At 35.9% G+C, this 19,336-nt stretch overlaps 2 protein-coding genes across 7 annotated transcripts in view; one reads left to right on the top strand and one right to left on the bottom strand.

Annotated features, from left to right (window-relative positions):
* ACSS3 (acyl-CoA synthetase short chain family member 3) overlaps positions 1–4,131 on the top strand; it is a 157,593-nt gene extending 153,462 nt beyond the window's left edge. Inside the window, exons 14-16 of one of the 2 annotated variants that reach the window (XM_077770201.1) lie at positions 751–850; positions 939–1,114; positions 2,688–4,131. In XM_077770201.1, coding sequence (XP_077626327.1) covers positions 751–850; positions 939–1,114; positions 2,688–2,756 — 345 coding nt within the window. In that variant the 3' untranslated portion in view covers positions 2,757–4,131. The remainder of the gene's footprint in view (positions 1–750; positions 851–938; positions 1,115–2,687) is intronic. The other variant, XM_077770202.1, reaches the window with a different exon arrangement.
* A 1,482-nt stretch (positions 4,132–5,613) lies between these two features.
* PPFIA2 (PPFI scaffold protein A2) overlaps positions 5,614–19,336 on the bottom strand; it is a 471,655-nt gene continuing 457,932 nt past the window's right edge. For 4 of the 5 annotated variants that reach the window (XM_077770196.1, XM_077770197.1, XM_077770198.1 and 1 more), the window contains 5 exons: positions 15,310–15,485; positions 14,359–14,427; positions 10,827–10,986; positions 9,522–9,613; positions 5,614–6,980 (listed from right to left, as the gene is read on the bottom strand). In XM_077770196.1, the coding sequence (XP_077626322.1) occupies positions 9,555–9,613; positions 10,827–10,986; positions 14,359–14,427; positions 15,310–15,485 (464 nt within the window). In that variant the 3' untranslated portion in view covers positions 5,614–6,980; positions 9,522–9,554. Of the gene's footprint in view, positions 6,981–9,521; positions 9,614–10,826; positions 10,987–14,358; positions 14,428–15,309; positions 15,486–19,336 lie in introns of those variants that run through there. The other variant, XR_013336610.1, reaches the window with a different exon arrangement.

Below are 19,336 nucleotides of genomic sequence, written 5' to 3'. Positions count from 1 at the left end.
AGCAGAAATGTTGTTTTTTTTTTTATAACCCTCAGCTTCTGTATTTCATGTGGTTACTCTGTGGGTTCTTGTGATTCTAGATTGATGGCTGCTTTGTTCTTTAAGATATTTAGAGCTTAGGGTAAGCAGTATGAAAATGGCTCCCCGACAGGGGTGATTATCTGAAGTCAGGGCTTCATGCCATTCCCAGCCTTTTCTTTCAAGTCTGAAAATCCTCTCTGGATGGGTGGCCATTCAAGAAAAAAGATGCTCTGTTCACTGCTCAGTAACAGATACAGATATAAAATCCCCGTTTAGTCTTGGAACTGCCTTGGATTTCTCTGGAAAGTGTGCTGATGGTAGCCAGCACTAATGCTAAATCACCATGAGGCCCTTTGTTTTTGGATGCACGCGCAGTTTGTTCTCATGCGGTGGCCACTGCATATCTGCCCTGACTTCATTAAATAAACAAGTGAGGTAAGAAACAATTCCCCTACCTTCCAGGTAAGCTCAGCAATTTGTCTTAATCACCATTAGCCTTTTGTGAGTGACTACCATGGGGCTCCTAATAATTCGTTCACCCTGGTTACAATGATGTGAATTGTGAATTAGTAATTTTCACGCAGGCAGCTATAGGGGTTGGGTTCTCTAACATGTACTTTTTTTCCCAGTTGAAATACATGTATCTATATCTATTTCTCTATGTGTTCATATATATATATATATATTCATACACATAGGTCTTCTAAATGAGTGCTTTCCTTATTACAGTCGGTGCTCTCTCACGGCGCGGTGGCCGACTGCGCTGTTGTTGGTAAGGAAGATCCTTTGAAAGGTCACGTCCCCTTAGCACTCTGCGTGTTGAGAAAAGGTGAGAGATCTTTGTGCTCCCCCAGTGTTTGGGTCCTGAATGATTAACTGGTTAATTCAGTGTTTATCCATCTGAACTTTCTCCTTAGATATTAATACAACAGAGAAACAAGTTTTGGAAGAAATTGTGAACCATGTTAGACAGAGCATTGGCCCCGTGGCTGCTTTTCGAAATGCACTGTTTGTCAAACAGTTACCCAAAACAAGATCTGGCAAAATTCCCCGGTCGGCTCTGTCTGCCCTGGTCAATGGCAAGCCGTATAAGGTAAATTATCCAAGATGTTTAATGCCAGGGTCTGAAATACTTTTACCCACCTTTTGGCGCGCGCGCGCGCGCGCGTGCGTGTGTGTGTGTGTGTGTGTGTGTTTTAATGTTAAGGGAGAACCTGCATAGCCAGTCTCTAGGAATGAGGGTTGTGGAAACACATATTAATTAAAACCATATCCTTTGAGATTATAGGAACCAGTGTGTGAAAATACTTTTAGTATGTCAGTTAAATGTACACAACTTGTGGAAATGCAGTCTTACTGAATTAAAGACACATCTTCCTTCACTGTGGTTCATTAATGGCTATTATTGAATGAGAAAGCAAACAGTTGAGGCCCGTTATGCATGCTGGTTATATACATGCTGTATATATGCAGACATATGCTGGTTATATAGTTCTAATTTATATATATTCTAATTATTTCTCCTGTTTTGAGTGAAAATTCTTTTGGAAAATGTTAGACTAATTCAAATATATGTATCTAATCACCGATATCTACAAGGAGGTGATGCAATAGTAGTTTGAGGAAATGTAAAAAAAAGAAAAAAAATTCGCAGGAGGCACATAGAAGGGCTCAGTAGAGGGATTCTAGAGAAAAGACCATTTAGTAATGAGGGAGCCTAAGGCAAGCTGACAGGCTGCAATGCCCCCCCAGCCCTCAAGTGGGATGTGTGTGACATTCCTCAGGTACTCCAGGCAGCCCAAGAACAAAGGAAAGGACATAAAACAAATGGCTAAACTGATAGAGTCTCCATCAATTCATTTTAGTAATATTACAAGAAAAAGGCCATTTTACCAATAACCAAGTCTCCAGGAACTCCCTGCTATCTTAAGGATAATGCTTTGCTAGAGAGAAAAGCAACCTGAGCTTGACAATAGGTAGGCCTCAAGTCATCTGTAAATCCTCTTTAGCATATAGAAATCCCTTTAAGAAACTTCCTCTTGGGGCGCCTGGGTGGCTCTGTCGGTTAAGCGTCTGACTTCGCTCAGTTCATGATCCTCATGGTTCGTGGGTTCGAGCCCCACATCAGGCTCTGTGCTGGCAGTTCAGAGCCTGGAGCCTGCTTCAGATTCTGTGTCTACCTCTCTCTCTGCCCTCCCTAGCTCACACTGTCTCTCTCAGAAATATATAAAACATTAAAAAAATTAAAAAAAAAACTTCTCTTAACTTTACCTCCCACAACTCCAAGGTATGTAAGCAGTCACACTTCATAACCCCAGTGCAGCTCTTTCTGCCCACAGGTCCTGTCCCCGTGCTTTCATAAAATCACCTTTTTGGCACTAAAGACTTCAAGAATTCTTTTTTGGCCATTGGCTCTGAACCCCCACCAACACCCCGAAACCCTATTATTTAGAACGAATAGTTTTGCTAGCTGATCGGTTTATTACTCTGGAAGACTACAAATAATGTTTTAAAATATTAAAATCAGAGTTCCCTTGTTTTGAACATTTCTATATGCATATTATAAGATAATGGGGAATACAACATTGCATGTAATTGTTTAATTATGGACAGATGGAAGGGGTTCGAGGAAGAACATTCATCAGACTCTCATTTTTTCTTTTCAGATAACGCCTACAATTGAGGACCCCAGCATTTTTGGGCACATAGAAGAAGTGCTGAAGCAGGCATCGTGACTTTCTTTTTTCCTATTTTGAGTCAATTTGAGTCAATTTTCTAATTGGGAGTCAAATTTTTTGAATCCTTTCCCACAAATAAATATTTGAATAGGAATTACTTGCAAACCAAAATGTGAATTGTAAAGCTTGGTCTAAAAAAAAAAATTATTGAAGACTAGAGAAAGACCTGTGCCTTCTGTTCAATTAGACCCAATTAGCATCTTTTTCAGTTGCCTGGAACATGGTTCATGGTCTACCACTTTAGGAAGAATATAGCTAATGTATGATTTTAAAAAGCTGACCCCCAAATATTTTAATTGAAAGTGACACATTAACATGGAACTACTTTCTGAAATGAGGAATCTGTAGCTTTGAACCAAAACCTAAAACTCAAGTTGAAGTCAGAAAATAACAACTTTTCTTATAGAAATTCTGAATATTTTCTAACGTTCTTGAAATGTCCTTATGCATAGTTATTATAAAGAAAATAGATAAAACGGAAGGTTTTAGGTAATCACCTAGACAGATGATTTTCTGGATAGGAGGATCTGTCTACTCATACATTTCCTGAGGGAAGCTTAGATACCAGGGTATAGCTCTGCCTTCAGGTCATTTTGACTTAGTCAAGGGAAATCACATGCCTGACAGATTCAAAAGGTCATTTAGCCCAATCTGTTTGTCATGGAGATGAGAGCACTTTGGGGTTCCTCCTGTCTCAGGTAACAGTCGACTGTACGGTTAATGATTCCAGCTTCCTATAAAAACAAGGAAATGACACAGAAATGCAGTAAACTGAGGAGGAAAGCTCTTAAGGAAGAAATGTAAAATTTTTACGTTATGCTTAACGATCAGGAGTTTTTTTAGAAATCCCTAATCCAGATTTTTATGTGAAATCTCCAAGTTTTAAATAACTCACTAAAAAATATTGTGACATCCAAGCACATCTTTCCATTTAAAATTATATAAAACTATTGAGCATTTAAGAAAAATTACTGAAAATGAATCTTTGTTAATAAGTTTATGATAATGTACCAATTAGCCAGGGCAGATATAGATAATTGAATATATGATTTACTTAGGATTCTACAAGATATCAGTTATTAAAGAATACATTTAAACTAAAAAATAAATATACCATGCCCATTGAGTCTTTGATGGTGCTCGAAGTATTTCAGTCCATCAGGAAAATTATTTTTAAGAGCAGCTATTCTAACATAATAGTCTGGATATATGAAATATGTGTGAGAGATAACAGATAAGAGCTTATTTACTTGTTTATTTCATAAAGATTGCTTACAACCTATATATAAAGACATTGTGAAAATGCTAGGTTTATTATTACTTTTTTTTTTTTTGGACCATAAGCTGTAAATAAATGGCTTCTCAAAGCAGAGTCCTATTTGCTTAAATTGGCTTCTTGATTGTTACACCTGAAAATTTCTTCAGCTAATTGTTCTCTTTAATTATTTTAGTAGCCTGCAGTAAACCAACTAGATAGACTTTCAATTTATAATTTGAAGCTGCTGAGTTCCTTAAAGTGTCCCTTCTCTTGGGTACATTTGACCCATTATCACAACTGTAATCTTAACAATATATTCTTGTTAAGAATATTAACAACTGCTTTTTCAGGTAAGAATCAGTTAATTTGAAATGGCAAATTCTTTCGCTGAATGTGTATCATTGTTCATTTGTGAGGTATAAACAAAGGCCGGTCCGAGAACTGTGGGAAGAGCACATCAGTGGATGTCTCGCACATTTTTCCTGGCAATCAATCCTGAAGGGACATGTTAGCTAGCAGGCTCGAGTTATTTTCCAATAACTCGGGGCATGAGACTGGGGAGCAAGTACTGTTCTTGCATCTGGCTGAGGAAATTTATCTCCTCCGAAGAGTCCGAGGAAGTACTGTTACTTTTACGTGTCTAAAAATGGGGCAAAAAAGATACACTTGAATTGTTGGACTGCCTAAAATTTGGTAGAAAAAAAGGAATTTTCTCTTTCATTCTTACCATAAAGCACTTTCACTAGATAGTAACTAAAATATTCTGGATTAAATGTATCTTTAAAATAACAATATAATGTTACTAAAAATACAATCATATTTAAATTTGCTGAAATAAGTCCACATGACCTTCTTTTGATATTTTCATAGAACTTTTTACTGCAAGATATTGGAAAAATTTAAATATAAAGATTTTCTTTTAAAATCTATGGAAAAGTGTTTTCCAGTTATTATGCTCTGGACAGTACATTACATATATAAAAATTAGATCTGTTTTACATCTAAGGAGGACTTTTGAGTTTATATAAAATTGTATTTGAGAAGTCTCTCATCATTACAAATGTGAAAATTCATAAATTTGATAGATGGTCAAAAGGAAATAATTGATATTCTGAGCTCAGTCCATTAAGTGGATTTTAGAATCAGGCAGAAATTATACTATAAGTTGAAAAGTATTTTATGCTTTTTTTTTTTGAGGGAATACTAGATCTTTTTATCTCTATACATTAGAATCTATTATAAACAACTAACATTTCTTACTGGTTATTCTCTAAAGGGGAGAAATTGATGATGTGATTAAGTCATGAATTGAGAGTAGATACAAATCTAGTTTGTTACTGTAATATCATAGTTTCTGTATTATATTTCATTTCCTAATTCAATATCCCAGTGATCAAATGAATTGAAAAAGCTCTTTTCCATTGTTTCTGCTCAGGCAACATTTCTAGAAAATTTAAAAAATCACCTTCATAAGCAAGTTCAGTGCTCCCTCTTGTGGCCGACTCACTTTTGAAGATAGAAAGTAGACTGAGAGTCACTAGAAGAACAATTTTCATTATAGTTTAAATTGTTAAACATGTGACTAGAAAACAAAAATTAAACAGAGAACTGGAAGTATTTTTTATTGACAGTGGAGAGGGTTTCTGTTACCATTACCTTTTGACCGAATCTGTTAAACAAAAATAGACATCAAAACAAATGTAATGTACGTGCAAACAGCAAATTAAATACAAAAAGGAAATTACTAATGACAGGTCTTGCGCTTCATAAGATCAAGCAGCAGAAAATCAGCAGTTAGATAAATGGTATTATTAAATAGGTTTTACTTTGAAATCTCCCATATAAACAAGGAATAAACAACAGTAACACCACCAAATAAAGCCACAGGGAAGAGGTTACTCTTCTATACTTTTATACACTATATATGTTAACCATTCTGTCTTTCATTTATTTCCTCTGATAAGACTGACTTCAGGGAAGTCTCAACAAGGCCATCTTGGCTAGAAGCTTGTGACATTAGACATGAGTCTGGCTAATGCCCTGTTACATCGACAAGAGGGAAAGGTTTCTGGGTTTGGTTTTTTCCAATGGAAATGAGCCTCAGGCTCTGCAGTGGTTGACATTCACTGAGCAGCGCTGGCTGGCGGTTCGAGATATCTGATGAACATGTGGTTCTTAGTAAAGAAGTTTTTTTTTTTTTTCTCTTTTTTCTTGGTCCGTGGATAACAAGAGAAGATAATGTTTATTCCTTATAAATTATTTTTTAAATATTTGCTCTTGACTCTTGTAAACAGTTTAGCTTTGTTTTGTATTGAAAAGGAGATCGAGCCATCACAGTGCTATTTCTAAAGTTATAGGACATCCCTGATTGCCTTTAAAGGACTATTTTTGGCTCCAGTTCCAGGTTAAATCATTCCTTTTTACATGATCAGAGGCAGGTTTTCAGCTTTAAGTATTGACAGACTTGAAGGAGAAACATATCGATTCGACTGTTACAATTCAAAAACTGTAAAAATGGTGGAATGGTAAAATACAAACAGTACTTGGAATTGTCAAATGTTTGCACTCGAGACTCCATGAACCATATATTTTATTTTTTTAAAAATCATATTTATATCCATTTACATAAGACTTACACATTTAAAAAGAAATACACAGTAATACATAAAGGCCTAGTATATTACAATAAAACATGAAAAAACAAGTGGCTCCATTTCATAAAAGCATCTGTTGTACAGAATTTATGATGTGGATGATGCTTATTATTCAAATGACTTAAGCATTTTCTTACAATTGTAGTAAACTAATCAAACTTAACATCTGACTCCCCGAAAATCACATTTGCAGCTTAATAAACCATCACTTGTGGTGTTTCCTTAGAATTCAGTCTTCACAAAGGTTTTTACTGTTCGTCCTCATAGATGGTAGTGCACTTTAGGTAGAGTAGGCTGAAAAGACGACATCTGAAATAGTTAATGCACAGTGTTAGTCTGCTGTCAGTTCCCGGACTGGAAAGTCCCCCTCTGCCTCCGTTGCTGCTCCTCCGTGCAGCCTGCCTACTTCCAGCCTAGGAGTCTATAAACGGAACGCCAGCTAGGTTCTGACCGATAGCTGGACAGCATTAACATTTGCTCTTTCTCCAACTTTGTGTAGGCCGACTTAATAAATAACAAGATTTGCTTGAGTTTGTGGAAAGCATGGCAGTAAATATAAACAAAGGTATTCATAGAAAATGTGAGCAGTCCTTTCGAAAAATCTGCAGCTTCCTCGTCAGTAAATTTGGTTGAATTGACTTATTTCATGGAATGGATTCTTATTTTAGTTCATATCTTTTAGAGCTCTTAAAAAGACACCTTTCTTTATTTAAAAAAAATTAATGTTTATTTTTTATTTTTTGAGAGAGAGAGAGAGTGAGACAGAGCTTGAGTGAGGGAGGGGCAGAGAGACGGAATCACAGAATCCGAAGCAGGCTCCAGGCTCTGAGCTGTCAGCACAGAGCCCCATGCGGGGCTCAAACCCATGGACCATGAGATCATGACCTGAGCTGAAGTTGGATGCTTAACTGATTGAGCCACCCAGGTGCCCCAGCTGTCTTCCTTCCTTCTTTCCTTCCTTCCTTCCTCCCTCTCTCTCTCTCTCTCTCTTTCTTTCTTTCTTTCAGAAAGTGGGGGGAAGGGCAAGGAGGAAGGTGGAGAGAGAGAGAGAGAGATTGAGAGGGAGAGAATCCCAGGCAGGTTCCATGCTGTCAGCTCTGAGCCCAAAGCAGGTCTGACTGACAAGCCGTGAAATCACAACCTGAGCCAAAATCAAGAGTTGGACACTCAACCAGCTGAGCCACCCAGGCGCCCCTAAAAAGACATCTTTGTTTAATTGTGACAAAAACATAATGATAATAAACAGCTATATTTCAAAGGATCTGGATCAGCGATGTGGCATCACTGATTCTTTCCTGTCATAATATACTTAGAAAAAGCTCACAATTTCTATTTCTGACACAAATGAAATGATAAATAATATGTTCTGGGTTGTTTTAATAACAAAAGTGCTAATGTTTCGTCACAACAGAAACTGGCTGCCCTTGATTAGGTTATTGTAAATAAATACCTTTACCCTATTTAATGGTAAAAATTAGGAAATATGGACTAGAATGCCATGCACAAAATACAAACTGCAAATAGCTAAAGAGCAATTCTGCCCACCAGTGAAGAACTAAGAAGCGAGCACTATTCAACATGTTAAATAGTCATTTGTAAATTAGTGAAGTATTCAGTTCGGGGGGAAATTATCCTGTTATGTGTAGAAGCTATTACAAACAGTATTTTGGAAAGCCTCTTATTTAGCCAAATCATTATATACTTTAGATCATGCCTAATTAGATGCCAAATTGTATACCATAATTAAAATTTTAATGTTAGGGTTTTACATTCTGAAATTAAATCTCTTAAAGCTTTATATTTTATTGGCGGCTTCCAATAGTGACCCAAAAAGGCAGCGCAGCAGCTCCCATAGTGGGCCCCAAGGACCGACAATAAATCGCATGGAGCTTTTCGTTCAAGGCAATGAATAAACAGCACAAGATGAGCTGTTCTCTGCCTATAACTGCTTCCTCTTCCCATCCCTGTGCACGCACTGGGTTCTAAATGTTGCTCTAAAAAGTCTTTTCCCCAAATATTAATTTATTATAAGTGGTAAATATTTTGGTAAGATTCAGTTTTAGGTTAAAAATGTTTCATGAGCACTGACATTTATAGCCTAGGAAACCACAGGTTTTCCACAACTGTTTTTCAGTAAAACTCCATTTTTGTCTCACTTGGAAGTAGATCCCATCAGCTAGTATTTCTCTAAATACAAATGCCTAATATCGTGTAATTATATATCAAGGTTTTAGTCCTATTTGCTATTCTTATAATTTCACTTTGTTCCTATGCTGTGAGCCCTCACATACTTAAAACTCACATTTGTCTTCAACAAATATAAATCACAGTGATGAAAAACAATATATGGAAATTCAAAATTTCCAGTTATACTTTTGTTTTTAATCATAAAGTCCCTCTATATCATTTTCCTGCCTCTGCTGCTATTCGACTCTGTGTACCTACTAGAATCACTATCTGCTTGCTTTAAGTTCCCCTATATAACATATTCATGTCAAAGTGTGTTGCTCTGTCGGTGCCGAATTCACTTCAATAAAATGCTATGTGCGTCAATAGAAGATGCTACTAACAAGTAGATGGCGGTGGCTGGGGCTGCGACCTGCTGATGTGTAATAAGATAGTGACAGGCCTCCAGCAGACGGACCTTAAATCAGAGCAGACAGATGGCGATCAGAAAGATGAGATTAAGAGCTACGATATCAAGACTCCTCTTCCACCCTCCAGCAATCCAAAAGGGTCATCTCCCTTCTGTACTGCCAGGCCATACCAGAGAGTATGTGTATTTTCTACTCTATGTCGGTTCCATTTTTGGGTGGTTTGTTTTTTTGTCAGCCGAGGAAAGCTACTCACAGCAAGTCAGTGCTGCCTCCTTTGAGTGGCTTGTCAACATGAGTATGTGCGAACAGTGGAGTTGTCTAACCTCTGCAGTCTTGATGAGGCAACTGCAAATGGAGAAAAGGGCTTTAGAGGAACTTGGATGATTGAGTACAAAAATCTCAGATGAGAAAGATTATCCCCTGCATACAGGGATCCTGAACACACTAGTAGACCTTCTTTCTCTCAGACATCAGCCACTCCTCTCCCTTCCCTCTAGACCAAGTTACTAATGAAAATTTATTCCAGTGTGATTCGACTGTACTTTCCAATTACTGTGTATTCCTCCTTAGATGAAGCCTGTAACAAAAGCAGCTCCCCACGGTGTTTCTGTTTGTGAAGCAAAGATTGCTCCCGGAGAATTCAGGATGGTGTTTTTTTTTCCCCCTCCAAGTGTTGAAGAGCTTCCTCACTAATTGTAATTGCAATAAATTCCTCCTGAACTTTGTTAACATGTTCTGTGATATTAACAAGTTAGAAGAGATGTAAAACACAGATCACGGGTTATATTGGAACTGATTTTTAAGGGCCATGATAGCTATAACTCTGAAAAGAAATAATGGTTCTAGGCAATTGGCTTACTACAGACAGTGGGACTATTTTTATTTTCTTTTATTGTCTACCAAATACAAGTAACTTTGTGACTGCTATTTCAAAGTGGTCTCTCCTTCAGAATGGCTGTTTTCCTTTGTGAGGTATATAACACAAGTCTAATGTCCACAGAAGGAAATAATACTAATTGGGAAATTACTGTTGGCTTTGTGTTTGTTTAATTCTCTTCTCATAGTTGTGCTTGTTTATTTAAGGCCTTCTGCCTTGGTCAGAGGTGAAAATATCTGATGAGTCAGGGTTTCTAAGATGAAATATAAAACTTGCAATATGCAAACATGTAGGGTGGCTGTGGAGTTAATTTCCATTTACTAAGGACCTTTAGTCCAAATCCAACTTCTAACTAAACAAATTCTTTGCTTTGAGAACAGAAGAGTAAAGAAACACAAATCATGCAGATGAGTATTGTTCTTCCTAGATGTGGACATTAGCCAAAACTGTCCTTTCCAGGATTTTATAAATTATGTTTAAAAATGTAAATGAGGTGCCATGGGTTCATGCATCAGCCGTTTACAAGGGTCTGTTTTTGATGAAAGCAAAGTAAACTTCAAGCAGAGCAAACCAACTTAAGAAAAGAATTTCCAGAAAGCTATGCAAGGTCAGAGAATGATATTAGCATTTGCTAAACAGGTTTTTTTTGACGTTATAAGCAGAAATGCAAAACTACTGTACCATCCGTTGTCATTTTCCTCGACTGCCCAGATGTTGTGGTTAACCTAAATCCAGCTGGTAACGTTTCTGAGGACCCAGGCATCATGCTGATTCCGTGTACTTCACGGGGAGGAAACTGTCTTCTCCATGTTGACCCACGCCTGAAATTCTTATCATCACTCTGCCAGTACAGAATTATAATTGGATGTAGTAACAGCAAATAAACTAGTCCAGGTCCTTAAAGCTGTGCACTTAGAAACATGCAACACTAATTATCCTTTACAGTCAGTCTGTAAAGGATACCTATAAAATACGCTTTATTTGGAGAGCTCTATTGATGCCAAAACAATAACACAGGAGATTTGCAACAGAAATGTTTTTATAAAAATTTTCCTGTGACTCCAAATCTAAGGTTTGCTATCTGTAAAAGTAAATAGTTTTGAAATCCTAAAGTAAAAGCCCAAAGTTTTTTTTTTTCTGAAAAGAATATTAGCTCTTCTTTGTCACACTTTATGCCAACTGATTTTTATAGTATGAGATTATATATTTAATTCACTAAGTGTTAGGCAAACTGCATTTGACCCATGAACTTGAATAACTATTTCATGAGTTTTTTATGTAAACAAGAGATGTATGGGAAAGCTATATTTAATACAGCCTGGATCATATGACGTACTGTAACCTATAGTCTGTGTAAGAAACTAAATTTGTCATTTGTTAGATTTCAGCTAATACTGAATTAACTTGTGGTTTATTGAAGAACCTGTGGAGCCCGGAAGCCATCCTTGTAATACATACGTGTGCCCTTTAGACGCTACTAAAAGCATAATGTAATTCTGGTTGCTGTTTTACAAGTGTATTCCTGGCTGCTGATTCTGTTATATCATGATGATATAATCTCTTCCCTCTGCGCATACACAAAGCATCTGCTTAGATACAATGAACTTTCTCTATATTCATAAGGAGTGATATGTAATCTAGTGTTTAACAAGTATCATTCTTTATTCAACACAAATTATTCTTTGTGTCAAATTCTAAGGAAAATATTAATCATTCTACATAGATCTTATCTTCTTATGTCACTAAGTTTCTCATCGAGGGAATGCCTGTCTCTTCCCTGAAGTTAATCTCAGTGTGTGTGGTTGCCCCGACTAGCTCAGGTGACTTCATTTTGGCATACAGAATAAGAGATTGATACTTAGCTCAAACTATCATTGTTCTAAATGAGTACAACTATAAGGTATTCTTCATCGTGGCCTGCTAATTGAGTTGACATTCAGAGTCAATTTGGAAAAATAAAATCATTTATGAAATGATATACGTCCATTGTTCTACTAGAATCCATAGTTTCCAAATCTAAATTTTGTTTAGATTAGGGAGCCATTTTACAATTTAAGAGATGTCTGCTATGTATTTTTTCTCCACTGCCAGGTTCTGCAATGTCCTAAGCCTCCCAAATATTTATAAATAAAGAAAAGCAGCAGAAGTTCATAGTTGTGGCCTCGGATTTCTTGAATTTTGGAAGAGTTGTTGCATAAACATAAATACTCTCCAGTTCTACAAAACACTACAGTACATTGTAGGGATATACAACTCCTGTAATGTATGGATTAGGGACTCAAAAATAAGCAAGTTGAGGATTTAAGTCATGATACCTTTTGCTCTTTTCTCAGAAAGTTAATGGGACCCACAAGTGACATCAGAGGAAAAAGTTTCCATGAGATTAAGTTAAAGGATAGCCACTTAACTGAAGTGAAACTGTGTAGAAGCACACAAGCACTTCTCAAAGTCTTGCAGTGGGAGCTGAATGTAACCAGCCCCAGAAACAAGCACACGTTCTGGGTAAGCTGTTTAGCTAGTTTTGTTCACACTCAAGAAACAGAAACAAAAAAAATAAAAACAAAAAACAAAGAAACAAACAGAAAAGTAGGACAAAAGAGACTACAGTGTTTGAATAATAAAATCGTGTGCTATGTTCTTTATTTAATGAAGAAGAAAAAGATGCAGCATATTTTAAAGGCAGATAGTCACACTCCAGTTAGACCTTTCTGCTTGTTTGTTACTTCCAGAAAGCAACACTAACTCCTGTACCTTTCTGTCTCTACCTGGCTCCTTTGAGTCAATCCACATTTTAAAATGTAGCAATAGGATGGCTCTTTAAGAATTTTTATTAAAATTCCTTTTGTAACTTAAAAACACATTTTTTAATGTTTATTTATTTTTGAGAGAAAAAGAGACAGAGAGCAAGAAGGGGAGGGGCAGAGAGAGAGGGAGACATAGAAATCCAAGCAGGCTCCAGGCTCTGAGCTGTCAGCACAGAGCTTGACGTGGGTCTTGAACCCGCAAACAAGAGATCATGACCTGAGCCAGGCAGACACTTAACTGAGTAAGCCACCCAGGCGCCCCTCCTTTTGCAACTTTTAAGCAAGGAAAATAATTGTATTCAAAAGCATGTAGGGCTTTTTTAGACTATCTTTTTGATTCAACAATTAAGAATAAGGATTAAAAAGATTATCAAACAACTTAAAAATTAAAATCAGTTAATTATTAACTGTTTTAAAAATATCAATCATTATCTTGCTTGATCAGAAGTATGGATTTATAGGAAGTTAGCTGAGGTCAAAACCGTAGAGCTAATCGGTCTATAAATGCCGATTTATAGGCATTGGGTTTTATAAATCCAAGATCATCGTCCCTGCCCATCTGAATGTGGAATAATTGCCTCATTTTAGGATTTGCTGGGTTCATTCACAAAATTATTTTAATCAGCTTTTCTTTCTAGCCAAGAAACACCTGCAGTTTGCAACACAGAATTATGCATCTCTGCATTTTCCACTTCATACTCAGGTTTTCTTTCTACTTCTTCCAGAAAAACCCTGTAAAAAACTCAGATGGACTCTTAAAATCCACAGCATCTATCAATGCACGGAGATTGTTAATGTCCCTTGCATTCCTTTGTCTTAGGAGTCTATTCTCGTTTATTATTTTCCAAATGATTTAAATGTGAATATATTATGTTTGGGATTCTTCCACTACACTTTTCACTTCCACTTTTAAATCCAATGACTGTTAAAATGTTATTCATATGTTTTTAAGGAAAACTCGATGTTGCTATCTAAGATAATGAAAAGCTTCCCATTTACTGAAAGCAAGTTTTCTCTTCATTGTAATATCCTAAAATTTATTGTGAAGATATACTGATATTTAGGACAGAAGCACACAATTACTTAAAAGCTGAGTTTATCAGGATTAGTGTTATCATTGCTTTTTTAAAAAATGTTACTCAACATAATTTTGCAGTCATAGCTCATAAGAATCTGGTTTTGAATTACTTCCAGGTATTTCTAACTGCTGACACGATAATATTTATGAATTCATAAACGTTCTTCCAAAAACCAAATGACTAATAAAATGTAGTAATTAGGCACTATCCTTAGAAAAATTCTAGATTCTATCCAGAGAACAAGCATCCAGTTAATTTTTGAGTACTATTCCTTGAAAGTTGTTTTACTTGTACTCTTATATCCCTTGTGAATGACGGGTAAGGACTTACTTCATCCAGTCGCCGTTCAGTTCCCAGAGCCAGGAGGTTATTGTATTCCCTTTCGAGAATCTGCCTTGCCTGTTGACATCAAATTACAGTTACCACCACTGAAGTCACACTTTACTTTAAATGTCATAGAGATTATATTCATCTGAGGAAACATTACAAATCCTGTTTTATTTAAGGAGTCTTAGGATTTCAGCTCTCCATGTCTAAAAGCCATTGCAAGTTTTAGATGTAAATACAAGGTAAGGCAATTTTCTTTAGTCTGTGGACAGTGGAGAAATAGTGCCACATACATGTCTGAGGTCAAGGGGCACTTTGTTACTTTAATCCCACTGAATATTTTATATGAACTTTGCAGTATATGAAAACAAAATGAAAAATGAAATTAGACTACCAAATTTTTATCAAGTCTATACAGATAGTTCTCAAACTTGGCTAATGCTCTTATTTGGGGAAACTTTAGATATGCTGGATTCCTATACCCAATCTTTGGATATCTGATTTCTTAGGCCTGTGCTATAGCTTGTGGGTTTTATTTTAAAATTTTAAGAAACTCTGGTGATTGGAATAATTATCCAGGTTGGGGAATCAGTGGCATACTCATTGCTAAGTGTCTGTCTAATTCAGACATGTAAATAGAAATGAATGCCTCTCAGAGAGATAGAGACTGAAAGCCATCTGCCAGGGATATTGTTTTGGGAAATCTGGCATTCAGGTGGAAGGCTGGACTACATAACATCTAAATCCCTTTTCCTGACTAATTTCATGATTTTGTTTTGGCTAGAAATCCAGTGGCTTGCAATTAAAGCCCCAGTGACATATTTCAAAGGTTGAGCTGAGCTAACTCTCATTAGGGTTCATGGACACACAGCCAATTTTTTTTTTCTCCCCACAAGTGTACTTTATCGTTCTATAAACTAGGACACGGAGCAACTACAGTAGAAAGGGGCTTGCCTGGGTGTTCTGTGTTGGAATCTGTAGTAACAAAGCTAAGCTGCTGTAGTCAAAGTTCTCATCCAACGCTATCAGGGAGCCGTGCACACCACTCTCAAGAATATTATTTGCATATTCTCGAAGTCCAATTGCTTGTATCCAGCGAATAACTCGATCGTTGCTCCACACCAGCACATCTAAGAAAAGAGGTGCATCGTTTTAGGCTGCAGTATTTTGCACCATAAACAAAAATACTAGGTGAAATAAGCCACAGGTGTCTGGCTGAGCCAGCATTTATGCTGGTTTCTTTATCCACTCCCTAATGCTTTGGCCTCCTAGTGTAGCATGTATTTACCATTCTCAGAGCTAACCTGTCTTACTTTTAGCCTAGAAAAAAAAGTTGTCATTTGGAGTGTTTGTTATCACTGAAAAGCACTTCCAGCACATGGAATACAATGTCTCATAGTGTTTGCTGTTTCATTCTAGAGCTCCAAGGATCTGTACCCAGCTCAATGGTTTCATTGCCAGACAGTGGTATTTCTTATTCCTGTCTTGATATAGAGCTCTTTAGTAAAGATAGAAAAATGATAAGCTAATATGGGTTTCATCATTGTTTTTTAACCACTAATTAAATACTGAATATAGACCTGAAGAGTCTTTTTTCTACCTGAAGCAATAAAAGCAATAAATCAAAGAACAGAACACTAAGATAGAACAGGGATTCCATAGTCTGAAATTTACCCCACTATTTTGTCAATTCATTATTTTTCAATCACATGCTAATGCAAAAATCAAGCACTTGGTCAAGTCACATGTTGTTTTTCCTATTAGGTTGAAAGTAGTATTTTATTGAGATATAGAACACTTAAAATTTTATTTTCTAAAACTAAAAACTTTAGAGAAAAATGTCATGTGCCTTTTTCAGATTTTTGCTCTACAGTGTCATAGTATATTTTATCATTTTTTCCCCATTTCTTGTCTTTGTGAGTTGACAGAATTCTACATAAAAACCAGTAAAATAGAACACCAGAATGCTCTACAGAAAAGAAGAAGAATTTTAAGGCTGGAAAAGAGGAATGTGAAAAAATGAAAACTTTTTTTCTAATCTTGTAAAAATGGAAATAAAACCCATAATTTAATTTTACAATAAAATTTTAAGTTTTCTTGTTAATTTTTTTCTTTCTGAATGAAATGCATGTCTTTGCCAGAAAAAATATATAGAATACGTTGGGATATATTCTTCAGCTTCAACTGTTTATCTTCCTTCATCTTCCCCCATTTAAATTATAAAAGTCTTTAAAAATCAAGGTAGTAGTTGTTTTTGTTTTTGTTTCTTTGGTGGTGGCAGAGAGAGTATTTACATTCTGTTTAAGTTTTTCAAAAACATTACTAATTTGTTCTAATACATTCACTTATAATCAAGTTAGGTTTTCTTATGCCTAATATTAAAGCATTACAGTGACAACTCAGCCCAAGGAGTCTTCTCATGTCATAGTCTGTCACTGACCTCACACTGATAGTCACCAATATTCTAACTATTCTCACTACAGATTAGTTTTGCATTTTAGTTGTGATATTTTAGCTTTTTATAAATAAAATCATGCAATATGTACTTTTGTGTCTATGTCTTTCACTAAATATGAGATTTATCTCTGCTATAGAAAATAGAAGTGTCTTATTTTCATTGTTATTTAGTATTCCATTGTATGATTATACCACAATTGATCATTCTTTACTGTTGATGGACATTTGGCTAGATTCCATTGTAGGTTATTAAGGATACTGCTGCTTTGAATATTGATAGAAATGCTAAATAAATTCCACTCTCATAATTTAAAGCCCAATAACTATGTATAAAAGTCTGCATCTTTACCAATCTTTTGTTTTTCATCTGTTTTATTTGCCTTTTTTTTAAGTCATTATGGTAAATTTCTTGTTGTTATGGGTTGAATTGTGTCCTCTCAAAATTCATATGTTGAAGTCCTAATCTCCTGTACCTTAGAATATGACCTTACTTAGAGACATAGTCCTTACTGAAGCATTAAGAAGAGGTTTTTAGGGTGGGCCCCAATCCAACATGATGGTTTCCTTCTAAAAATTGGAAATTTGGAAATAAGATATGCACACAAGGAAAACAGCACAAGAGAAAGGCAGAGATCAGGATGATGTGTTTAAAAGGTAAGGAACATCAAGAGTGACAGAAAACCACCAGAAAGTAAGGGAGTGGCATGAAACTGATTCTTCGTCACAGTCCTTAGAAGGAATGAAACCTGCTAACACCTTAATCCAGCCTCCAGAACTGTCAGACAATACATTTCTGTGATTTTCCAGAAAAAGTATAAAGAATACTTTGGGAAACATAGTTTCTTTTTCTGTTGAAACTTTAAAATAGCCTTTATTTGTAAAGAGTATTTTTTAAATGTTTATTTATTTTGAGAGAGAGCAAGCACGTGTGCATGAGACAGCACATGAGCACATGTGCAAGCAAGGGAGTGGCAGTGAGAGAGGGAGAGAGAAAATCCCAAGCAGGTTCCATGCTGTCATCATGCTTGATCTCATGAAGTGTGAGACCATGACCTGAGCCGAAATCAAGAATGTGATGCTCTACTGACTGAGCCTCCCAGGCACTCCTTAAAGAGTATTTTTAAGTACACAGAAAAACGGAGCAGGAAGTACATTGTTCTCATATATCCCTTGCCCCATAGATGCATAGACTTCCTGACTGTAAAATCCCTCACCAGAGTGCCACATTTGTTATGACAGACAAACTGCTTTGACACAAAGTCAGTAGTTAACATTAAGGTTCACTGTTGGCTTCACTCTACAGGTTTGGACAAATGTATGATGACATGTATCCATCATTATAGTATCATACAAAATAGTTTCACTAAAAATAGTTGCCCTAAAAATCCCCTTGCAACATTTATTTCACTCTCCGTCTCCACTAACTGCAGGCAACCACTGATCTTTTTCCTGTCCATAGTTTTACTTCATCCAGAATGCCATAGAATTGGAATCGTGTGTATGATTCTCACAGTATAGTTATATAGTACTTTTTGTTCAGTTAGTAGTATGCACTTAAGGTCACTCCATCTCTTTTCACAGTCTGATAGTTCATTTCTTTTAGCCATAATAAATTTTTATATACAGACCCTGCTAAATTCACATATTAATTTGAATTATATGGCACATCATTAGATTACCTGGATTTTCTATATATTTTTTCCAATCCTTATATTTTTTGTTAGTTAATGAGGAACATGTGAAGAAAGACCCACAATGCCCTCTTGCTACAGTCTTATTACTATTTCCTGTTCTGGTCAAAGCAGAATGAATTTCTTACGGGAGTAGGTCGTTTACTGACTCCCTCAGACTTTTGGCTCTTTATTTCCCCATTCTTCAACAAAACAAGACTTCCATGATGNAACAATACTTCTTTAATGATCTTTACTATATTTTATATTATATAGTATATTAATTGTATTATATAATATATTGTATTATATTATATATCATATTATAGTATATATATCATATATATTCACTAGGTCTTCCCGGGTCATTCCTAAAGTATATAGTTTCCTCTGAGTTTTCTTTAGCTTGTTCTATTGCAGTGTTAAATCTCAGAAAATGGGATGTCAATTGGTTACTTTAATCAACTTCTGTTGATAACAACTGATTAGTTCAAACTATTGGTTACACTAAACTTGCACTTCAAAAGTTGGGCAGGAACCTGCAGCTGACAGCATCAGTTTTCCCATTGCTTTCACTACGAGAAACTCTTTTTAAAACTAATAGGACAACAATTTCCTCAAAAAATAACAAAACTGTCTAGTTTTCTTTGCATCAAGTGGAGCGTCAATAGGTAGTGTTCGTTCTTTTCTAGAGATGGGTTTATATTTTGATAGTCTAAGACATTCGTAGCTATCATATTTCTGCAGTTATGTCTTCATTAAAAATTCCACTGACACATCTGTAGTTAAGAGTTCTCAGACTTACAAACTATATTTACAAAATAATATATAGAAAATGATTCACTTATTTATTT

Source organism: Crocuta crocuta, unplaced genomic scaffold, assembly GCF_008692635.1.
Source record: "Crocuta crocuta isolate KB4526 unplaced genomic scaffold, BGI_CrCroc_1.0 scaffold317, whole genome shotgun sequence".
Classification (NCBI taxonomy): domain Eukaryota; kingdom Metazoa; phylum Chordata; class Mammalia; order Carnivora; family Hyaenidae; genus Crocuta; species Crocuta crocuta.
The sequence above is the reverse complement of the archived record's forward strand: the minus strand, read 5'-3'. Positions and strand labels throughout refer to the sequence as shown.